This window comes from Solenopsis invicta, chromosome 3, assembly GCF_016802725.1.
Source record: "Solenopsis invicta isolate M01_SB chromosome 3, UNIL_Sinv_3.0, whole genome shotgun sequence".
NCBI classification, from domain to species: domain Eukaryota; kingdom Metazoa; phylum Arthropoda; class Insecta; order Hymenoptera; family Formicidae; genus Solenopsis; species Solenopsis invicta.
Genome location: NC_052666.1, coordinates 5811550 through 5822061, shown reverse-complemented (window position 1 = coordinate 5822061; position 10512 = coordinate 5811550). Strand labels below are relative to the sequence as shown.

Genomic DNA, 10512 nt, shown 5'->3' with positions numbered 1-10512 from the left:
TGCTTGCAATTGCTCTTTTGTAGTTACCCTTTTCGGTACGCACTGTGACTATCTCTCACCTGGAACGGCCCGCAGTAGTCTACTCCGCTGCTCAAAAATGGTCTGCCAACATTCACTCTCACGGAGGGTAACTGTCCCATTAACTGCCAACCGACCATTGGGTTGGCCTTGCGACATTTGACGCACTGTCGAATTATCTTCTTTATTTTATTCCTCGCTTGAATTGGCCAAAATTCTTCTCGAATAGCATACAGCGTGGTCTGCGCACCTGCATGGAGCAGTTTCTCATGATAATGATTTATCACTAGAGTGGTGAAGCGATGTGCTGCTGGGATGACGATAGGATGTTTTGTTCTTTCCGGCAGTGACGCTTGCTGAAGCCTTCCTCCGACCCGTATGACGCCTTCATCGTCCAGGAACGGATGGAGAGTTTTTAATTTCGACTTCAACGATACTTTATTTTTAGCCTGTAACGCATTTAATTCTTCATTATATTCCTCGGTTTGTATAAGTTTAATTAACTTTAATTTTGCCTTGCGTTTTTCTTGTAACGTTATTTTACCTAACTTAGCTTCTTTGTTTTCATTTTTGCATTTTGTATTCTCTATAAATCTTAACATATAAGCAACGATATTTATTAACTTAACTAATGTGGAGTGTCTATTGTAATCTAATACTGGTTCTTCTTTGGTTGTTATTGCAATCACAGCTTGTTTTCTCATTTCTGGTGCGTTTGTCAAAAGCAATTCCTCACCTTCCATCGGCCACGTTTCCTCGTTAGCTTGTAGCCATGTAGGCCCTTGCCACCACAACTTTGTATTTATTAAATGTTCGGAGGTTTCTCCTCTTGAAATTAAATCCGCGGGATTTTCTTTCGATTTTATATGATGCCATTCGGAAGGAGAAGAAATGCTTTGAATTTCGCTCGCTCGGTTTGCTACGAAGGTCTGCCATTTTCGGGATGACGACCTTATCCACGTTATAACAATTTTGGAATCGCACCAGAAATATCTTTGGCTTATTTTTATGTTTAAACTGTCCAACACGCGTTTCATTAAATTTGCCAACAATACCGCTCCGCACAACTCTAGTCGCGGCAACGATAAAGTTTTCATGGGTGCTACCCTAGATTTTGAACATACTAAAGCAATCCCTATTTTGTCTGACGCTATTTGCTCTCTTATGTATACGCAGGCTCCGTATGCCTTTTCGCTCGCATCGCAAAATCCATGTAGCTGTATCCTTGTGCCTGTATTACCAGTCATTATTGCTCTAGGAATTTTCAATCTGTTTAATAGATTCAATTGCGATTTTAGCTGATGCCACTCTTTATATATGCTCATAGGAACTGACTCGTCCCAATCTAGGCCAAGACTCCACAATTTTTGCATCAATATTTTCGCTAGTGTTATAATAGGCCCTACTAAGCCCAATGGGTCAAACAATTTGCAGATTTGTGACAACATAGTTCGCTTTGTTGTACGCTTTTCGTCTCTCGACTCCACCTCGTAGTGGAATGCATCGCTCGAAGGGTTCCACCGTATCCCTAACAATTTTGATTCCTCTAATTTATGAAGGTTTACTGACTTGTTTTTATTCGGATCTTTTTCTTTTGTATCAACTACGTTTGTGTTCCATTTGTGTAACTCGAATCCGCCCTTAGCTAGTAACCCTATTAATTGATTTTTTAATTCTTTAACTTCTTCGATAGAGTTTCCCCCTGTTAACAGATCGTCCATGTAGAAATCTTTTAAAACTACTTCTGCTGCTTTGGGAAATTTTTCTTTCTCTAATTCCGCTAATTGGTGCAAACACCTTACTGCTAGGAAGGATGCCGGTTTTGTACCGTAAGTTATTGTTAGTAGCTCATATTCTTCGATATCCGTTGTCGGATCCTCCCGCCACAAAATTGATTGCAACGCGGTTTGATCTTCGTGTACAAATATTTGTCTATACATCTTAGATATATCTGCACTTAAAACGTATTTAAATTTCCTGAATCTTATTATTAGTGAAAATAAGTCTAGCTGTAAGACCGGACCCTTGCATAATGCGTCGTTTAACGATTTACCCCTCGCCCCTTTGCTCGAGGCATCAAAAACTACCCTTGTTTTCGTAGTGGTGCTGCTTTCTTTGAATACTGCGTGATGCGGTAAGAACACTTGTATTGCCCCTTCTTTAGTTGTCGATTTACGCCTCATGTGACCTAGTGATAAATATTCCTTCATAAAGTTCACATATTTTTTTTTAAAATTTGATCTCTTGCAAATCTTTTTTCTAAAGATAAAAATCTTTTCAACGCGATTTCCCTAGAATCGTTTAGTGAGGCTAGTATTTTCTTTTTTATCGGTAGTTTAACAACAAATTTTCCCCCCGATTTACGAGAGTATGTTTCTTTAAAAAAGTTTTCGCAATATTTCTCTTCCTGATCTAGGCACGTTTTGTCATTCGATTCATAAGCTTCTACTTCCCAAAATTTGTGTATTGTTTCGTTGATTTGATCTATTGTGCTTAGGTTGCAATTGATTTGTCTCGATTTCCTTATATTATTTATTTGCGTAGGCCCTGCCACTACCCAACCGAATAATGATTTTTGTAGCGTGGGCATATTTTTTCCTAATTTTATTTGGCCTATGCAGAATAAATCCCAAAATATATCCGTACCTATTAAAATATCTATTTGGCCCGTCACATGGAAACTCGGATCCGCTAATCGAATATTTTCCGGTATGCTTAATTTAATCGTATCACACTCGCTTGTCGGTAACATTGGTGTGATTTGCTTTAAGATTATGCACTCCAGTTCCGTTCCAAATGTACCGAAACGTGACGCTATTTTTATATTTACCGATTTTGTTGCGCTAGAAACGCCTTCATTAACTCCGTTTATTTTGACCTTATCGTCCGTTGACTTTAAATTTAACCGTTTAAAAAATTCTCGCGTTATAAAATTCGATTGTGAACCACTGTCTAACAGTGCCCTTCCTTCAATATAATTTCCCCCGTTATTTTTTACCTTTATTATCGCGGTAGACAATAGCGATTCACCCTTGCATTTTCTCGAATGCGATGATGCACATACTGAACTACTTGGTTTATTAGAATCTGATTCTGTTTTTGTTTCCTTATTACCCGCTTCGTTTCTATTTTCTCGTGCGGGGCCACGATCTTCGTGCAACAGCGTACTATGTTTTTTTGAGCATATTCTGTAATGACTGGCCGTGCAGTCTTTGATCATGTGCTTACTTCTAAGACAGTTCAGACACAGCTTCAGGGACTTTACTTTATTTAATCTTTCTGCGATAGGAAGTTCCTTAAATATTTGGCAATGGTAGATTTGATGATCACCCTTGCACTGCGCGCACTTAACGTCACTCACAGCCGCGTGGGATGCTATCACCTTAACGTTAGAATTTTGCTTTAAGTTCACGTTTTGATTTCCTAAGAAAGTTCTTCTTGCAACAGCCTCTAAAGTTTGACACCTTTTGGTTAAAAATTCAATGAACTCTTGTATTGTTGGTAATTCTCTGGGTTGCAATGTATTTTCCCATTCTTTAATAGTAATGAAGTCTAGTTTACTTGTTACGATATGAATTAAAATATCATCCCACTGGTCTGTCGGACGCCCCAGTGCCCGCAGCGCTCTAGTATGTTTTAATAACCCGTCTAAAATATTTCGCAACACGTTGCCATTTTCACGTCTTAAGACCGGTAATTCGAAAATAGATTTAATGTGATTTTGTACAGCTATTCGCTCGTTTTCATATCTTTCTCTCAAACGAGACCATGCGTCATTGTAATTAACATCAGATATTTCGATCGAAGCAATAGTCTCAGCTGCATCTCCCTTCAATGACGATTTTAAATAATGAAACTTTTGTATATTTCTCAACGAAGCGTTAGAGTGTATTAAAGAATTGAATGTATCAAAATATGGATGCCAATCTTCATATGAGCCCGAGAAAGTCGGTAAGTCGATTTTTGGCAGTCTTACGAAATTGTCATTTACTCTATTTGAAGGAGGATTCACTGATACCGTTGCTTGTTCAATGTGATTACTAACGCCGGCCGGCCTTACTCGATCTTTCATCACTCGATCGCCTAATACCTTTAATTCTATATATTTGTCTTCACAAACAGACATTTCGGCATCAACTTGTTCATCTGAAATTTCCTCATCAATTGCTGCTATTTCTATTAATGTGTCAGTTAATGTTCGATGGTGTTCATCTAGTTTATTTAATCTAATATTTAATGCTTCGATATCTACAGTATTAATATTCATTTCTCTCATAAAAGTTTCGATTCGAGTAATGCCCGCCTTCGTTATTCTTTTCCTTTGTTTTAATTGCGTTAGATTACTCATTTTTATCTATTTCTTTCGTGACGTACAGACAAAATAAAATTTTATGCAAAATTATGTGACGATAAATATGCGGTATTATGTAACGATAAATATATGAAATTCTTTAACGATAAACATAAGAAATTATGCAACGATAAATTATAATGCTTATGTGACTTAGCTTGCTTGTCTCGTTTCCGGTGATTGCTTGGAATGGATCTCGCTCGTTCGCCGCCACGCGGTATCGATCGTTCGACTCGTCTCGATGTAAGTACAGCCGTCCTTGTCGCTCGACACGCTCGTACTCGCTCGCTGGATGCAGTCGTTCTCGTTCGCTGGTGCGAACGTACTCGTTCGTTGGTGCAGTCGCCGTCGCCTTCCGCGGGGTACGAACGGACTCGCTCGTTTGGGTGTAGTCGTTCGTGCCTGCCTTGCACGAAAAGATTCGCTCGTTGTTGAAGATCGCTCTCTCTCACTTGTTCGGACAGGCTCGCTCGCCCGCCGTAATGGAATCTTTCGCTCGATGAAGTGGACTCGCCCACTTGTTGCTATGGGCTTGCCCCCCTCTCTCTCTCGTAATGGACTCGTCCGCCTCGTTCTTCTCGGCCTTTCGATTTGCCGATTTTCGATATTTACGTGCCTTTTCGGTGCCTCGTGTGTCTCAGGATGCCTCACGGAATGCTACGACTCGCCCTGATGCTTGGCTGCCGCCTCCGTCTCGTACTTTCAGCTCGTACTTCGATCTCGTTCGTTGCCGGCTTTTCGGAGGTCATAGAAGAGGAAGGAAGGGACCCAGGAGAAGAAGAGGAAGAAGAAAAAGAAATAGAAATAATAGTATGGGACGAAGAAGCAAGAGAGGTATATGCAGAAATAACAGAGGAACTGTGTAAAGCGAAAGAGTTGGAAGAAAAGGAGGACGATACGATTGAGGAAAAATGGGATAAGATAAAGAGGATAGTGCACAAGACCATGATAAAGAAAAAAATAAGAAAGAGGAAAAAGGTGGAGCTTGGAGACAAGGATTGGTGGGATAGAAGCTGCACAAGAAAAAAGAGAGAAGTAAAGAGGATATACAAGAAATGGAAGAAAGAAAAAATAGGAAGAGAAGATTATACCAAGGAGAAAAAGAATTTTAAGGAACTGTTGGTGTTTTCTTTAATTTAACTGGGTTGGTTGATTGAGCGTGAGACACATTTTCTCAGGTACACGAGTTAACTTTGTTGAGTGACGATTGATTTACAAGTGACTCTCTTGGCGGGAGCTCTCGCGATCCGCGCTCGCTAGCGTATACAGCGCCTTTCCGCTCGCTCTTAACTAACGATGTCGCCTAACGCGACAGCGCGACTATTTAAAGTAATGTAACACTAAATGACTATTCGGACACGCCGCCCGCCTTGACAAATATACCTATATTTTCAATAATATAAGTACAAAACAATAAACAAACAAAAAAGGCAAGGAAATTTAATATGATTGAATACTGATGTTAATCTAGTAAGGGTGCAATGCTTGCAATTGCTCTTTTGTAGTTACCCTTTTCGGTACGCACTGTGACTATCTCTCACCTGGAACGGCCCGCAGTAGTCTACTCCGCTGCTCAAAAATGGTCTGCCAACATTCACTCTCACGGAGGGTAACTGTCCCATTAACTGCCAACCGACCATTGGGTTGGCCTTGCGACATTTGACGCACTGTCGAATTATCTTCTTTATTTTATTCCTCGCTTGAATTGGCCAAAATTCTTCTCGAATAGCATACAGCGTGGTCTGCGCACCTGCATGGAGCAGTTTCTCATGATAATGATTTATCACTAGAGTGGTGAAGCGATGTGCTGCTGGGATGACGATAGGATGTTTTGTTCTTTCCGGCAGTGACGCTTGCTGAAGCCTTCCTCCGACCCGTATGACGCCTTCATCGTCCAGGAACGGATGGAGAGTTTTTAATTTCGACTTCAACGATACTTTATTTTTAGCCTGTAACGCATTTAATTCTTCATTATATTCCTCGGTTTGTATAAGTTTAATTAACTTTAATTTTGCCTTGCGTTTTTCTTGTAACGTTATTTTACCTAACTTAGCTTCTTTGTTTTCATTTTTGCATTTTGTATTCTCTATAAATCTTAACATATAAGCAACGATATTTATTAACTTAACTAATGTGGAGTGTCTATTGTAATCTAATACTGGTTCTTCTTTGGTTGTTATTGCAATCACAGCTTGTTTTCTCATTTCTGGTGCGTTTGTCAAAAGCAATTCCTCACCTTCCATCGGCCACGTTTCCTCGTTAGCTTGTAGCCATGTAGGCCCTTGCCACCACAACTTTGTATTTATTAAATGTTCGGAGGTTTCTCCTCTTGAAATTAAATCCGCGGGATTTTCTTTCGATTTTATATGATGCCATTCGGAAGGAGAAGAAATGCTTTGAATTTCGCTCGCTCGGTTTGCTACGAAGGTCTGCCATTTTCGGGATGACGACCTTATCCACGTTATAACAATTTTGGAATCGCACCAGAAATATCTTTGGCTTATTTTTATGTTTAAACTGTCCAACACGCGTTTCATTAAATTTGCCAACAATACCGCTCCGCACAACTCTAGTCGCGGCAACGATAAAGTTTTCATGGGTGCTACCCTAGATTTTGAACATACTAAAGCAATCCCTATTTTGTCTGACGCTATTTGCTCTCTTATGTATACGCAGGCTCCGTATGCCTTTTCGCTCGCATCGCAAAATCCATGTAGCTGTATCCTTGTGCCTGTATTACCAGTCATTATTGCTCTAGGAATTTTCAATCTGTTTAATAGATTCAATTGCGATTTTAGCTGATGCCACTCTTTATATATGCTCATAGGAACTGACTCGTCCCAATCTAGGCCAAGACTCCACAATTTTTGCATCAATATTTTCGCTAGTGTTATAATAGGCCCTACTAAGCCCAATGGGTCAAACAATTTGCAGATTTGTGACAACATAGTTCGCTTTGTTGTACGCTTTTCGTCTCTCGACTCCACCTCGTAGTGGAATGCATCGCTCGAAGGGTTCCACCGTATCCCTAACAATTTTGATTCCTCTAATTTATGAAGGTTTACTGACTTGTTTTTATTCGGATCTTTTTCTTTTGTATCAACTACGTTTGTGTTCCATTTGTGTAACTCGAATCCGCCCTTAGCTAGTAACCCTATTAATTGATTTTTTAATTCTTTAACTTCTTCGATAGAGTTTCCCCCTGTTAACAGATCGTCCATGTAGAAATCTTTTAAAACTACTTCTGCTGCTTTGGGAAATTTTTCTTTCTCTAATTCCGCTAATTGGTGCAAACACCTTACTGCTAGGAAGGATGCCGGTTTTGTACCGTAAGTTATTGTTAGTAGCTCATATTCTTCGATATCCGTTGTCGGATCCTCCCGCCACAAAATTGATTGCAACGCGGTTTGATCTTCGTGTACAAATATTTGTCTATACATCTTAGATATATCTGCACTTAAAACGTATTTAAATTTCCTGAATCTTATTATTAGTGAAAATAAGTCTAGCTGTAAGACCGGACCCTTGCATAATGCGTCGTTTAACGATTTACCCCTCGCCCCTTTGCTCGAGGCATCAAAAACTACCCTTGTTTTCGTAGTGGTGCTGCTTTCTTTGAATACTGCGTGATGCGGTAAGAACACTTGTATTGCCCCTTCTTTAGTTGTCGATTTACGCCTCATGTGACCTAGTGATAAATATTCCTTCATAAAGTTCACATATTTTTTTTTAAAATTTGATCTCTTGCAAATCTTTTTTCTAAAGATAAAAATCTTTTCAACGCGATTTCCCTAGAATCGTTTAGTGAGGCTAGTATTTTCTTTTTTATCGGTAGTTTAACAACAAATTTTCCCCCCGATTTACGAGAGTATGTTTCTTTAAAAAAGTTTTCGCAATATTTCTCTTCCTGATCTAGGCACGTTTTGTCATTCGATTCATAAGCTTCTACTTCCCAAAATTTGTGTATTGTTTCGTTGATTTGATCTATTGTGCTTAGGTTGCAATTGATTTGTCTCGATTTCCTTATATTATTTATTTGCGTAGGCCCTGCCACTACCCAACCGAATAATGATTTTTGTAGCGTGGGCATATTTTTTCCTAATTTTATTTGGCCTATGCAGAATAAATCCCAAAATATATCCGTACCTATTAAAATATCTATTTGGCCCGTCACATGGAAACTCGGATCCGCTAATCGAATATTTTCCGGTATGCTTAATTTAATCGTATCACACTCGCTTGTCGGTAACATTGGTGTGATTTGCTTTAAGATTATGCACTCCAGTTCCGTTCCAAATGTACCGAAACGTGACGCTATTTTTATATTTACCGATTTTGTTGCGCTAGAAACGCCTTCATTAACTCCGTTTATTTTGACCTTATCGTCCGTTGACTTTAAATTTAACCGTTTAAAAAATTCTCGCGTTATAAAATTCGATTGTGAACCACTGTCTAACAGTGCCCTTCCTTCAATATAATTTCCCCCGTTATTTTTTACCTTTATTATCGCGGTAGACAATAGCGATTCACCCTTGCATTTTCTCGAATGCGATGATGCACATACTGAACTACTTGGTTTATTAGAATCTGATTCTGTTTTTGTTTCCTTATTACCCGCTTCGTTTCTATTTTCTCGTGCGGGGCCACGATCTTCGTGCAACAGCGTACTATGTTTTTTTGAGCATATTCTGTAATGACTGGCCGTGCAGTCTTTGATCATGTGCTTACTTCTAAGACAGTTCAGACACAGCTTCAGGGACTTTACTTTATTTAATCTTTCTGCGATAGGAAGTTCCTTAAATATTTGGCAATGGTAGATTTGATGATCACCCTTGCACTGCGCGCACTTAACGTCACTCACAGCCGCGTGGGATGCTATCACCTTAACGTTAGAATTTTGCTTTAAGTTCACGTTTTGATTTCCTAAGAAAGTTCTTCTTGCAACAGCCTCTAAAGTTTGACACCTTTTGGTTAAAAATTCAATGAACTCTTGTATTGTTGGTAATTCTCTGGGTTGCAATGTATTTTCCCATTCTTTAATAGTAATGAAGTCTAGTTTACTTGTTACGATATGAATTAAAATATCATCCCACTGGTCTGTCGGACGCCCCAGTGCCCGCAGCGCTCTAGTATGTTTTAATAACCCGTCTAAAATATTTCGCAACACGTTGCCATTTTCACGTCTTAAGACCGGTAATTCGAAAATAGATTTAATGTGATTTTGTACAGCTATTCGCTCGTTTTCATATCTTTCTCTCAAACGAGACCATGCGTCATTGTAATTAACATCAGATATTTCGATCGAAGCAATAGTCTCAGCTGCATCTCCCTTCAATGACGATTTTAAATAATGAAACTTTTGTATATTTCTCAACGAAGCGTTAGAGTGTATTAAAGAATTGAATGTATCAAAATATGGATGCCAATCTTCATATGAGCCCGAGAAAGTCGGTAAGTCGATTTTTGGCAGTCTTACGAAATTGTCATTTACTCTATTTGAAGGAGGATTCACTGATACCGTTGCTTGTTCAATGTGATTACTAACGCCGGCCGGCCTTACTCGATCTTTCATCACTCGATCGCCTAATACCTTTAATTCTATATATTTGTCTTCACAAACAGACATTTCGGCATCAACTTGTTCATCTGAAATTTCCTCATCAATTGCTGCTATTTCTATTAATGTGTCAGTTAATGTTCGATGGTGTTCATCTAGTTTATTTAATCTAATATTTAATGCTTCGATATCTACAGTATTAATATTCATTTCTCTCATAAAAGTTTCGATTCGAGTAATGCCCGCCTTCGTTATTCTTTTCCTTTGTTTTAATTGCGTTAGATTACTCATTTTTATCTATTTCTTTCGTGACGTACAGACAAAATAAAATTTTATGCAAAATTATGTGACGATAAATATGCGGTATTATGTAACGATAAATATATGAAATTCTTTAACGATAAACATAAGAAATTATGCAACGATAAATTATAATGCTTATGTGACTTAGCTTGCTTGTCTCGTTTCCGGTGATTGCTTGGAATGGATCTCGCTCGTTCGCCGCCACGCGGTATCGATCGTTCGACTCGTCTCGATGTAAGTACAGCCGTCCTTGTCGCTCGACACGCTCGTACTCGCTCGCTGG

The 10512-nt window shown here is 39.1% G+C and overlaps 2 protein-coding genes across 2 annotated transcripts; both read right to left on the bottom strand.

Annotated features, from left to right (window-relative positions):
* Positions 1–23: 23 nt before the first annotated feature.
* On the bottom strand, positions 24–4285 carry LOC120357305. The gene is made up of 3 exons (XM_039447467.1): positions 2383–4285; positions 2072–2206; positions 24–1969 (listed from the first exon to the last, which is right to left on the bottom strand). The coding sequence occupies exons 1-3, from the start codon at positions 4283–4285 to the stop codon at positions 24–26; spliced, it is 3984 nt and encodes a 1327-aa protein (XP_039303401.1).
* Positions 4286–5874: 1589 nt separating this feature from the next.
* On the bottom strand, positions 5875–10136 carry LOC120357304. Its single transcript, XM_039447466.1, has 3 exons — positions 8234–10136; positions 7923–8057; positions 5875–7820 (listed from the first exon to the last, which is right to left on the bottom strand). The coding sequence occupies exons 1-3, from the start codon at positions 10134–10136 to the stop codon at positions 5875–5877; spliced, it is 3984 nt and encodes a 1327-aa protein (XP_039303400.1).
* Positions 10137–10512: the final 376 nt, after the last annotated feature.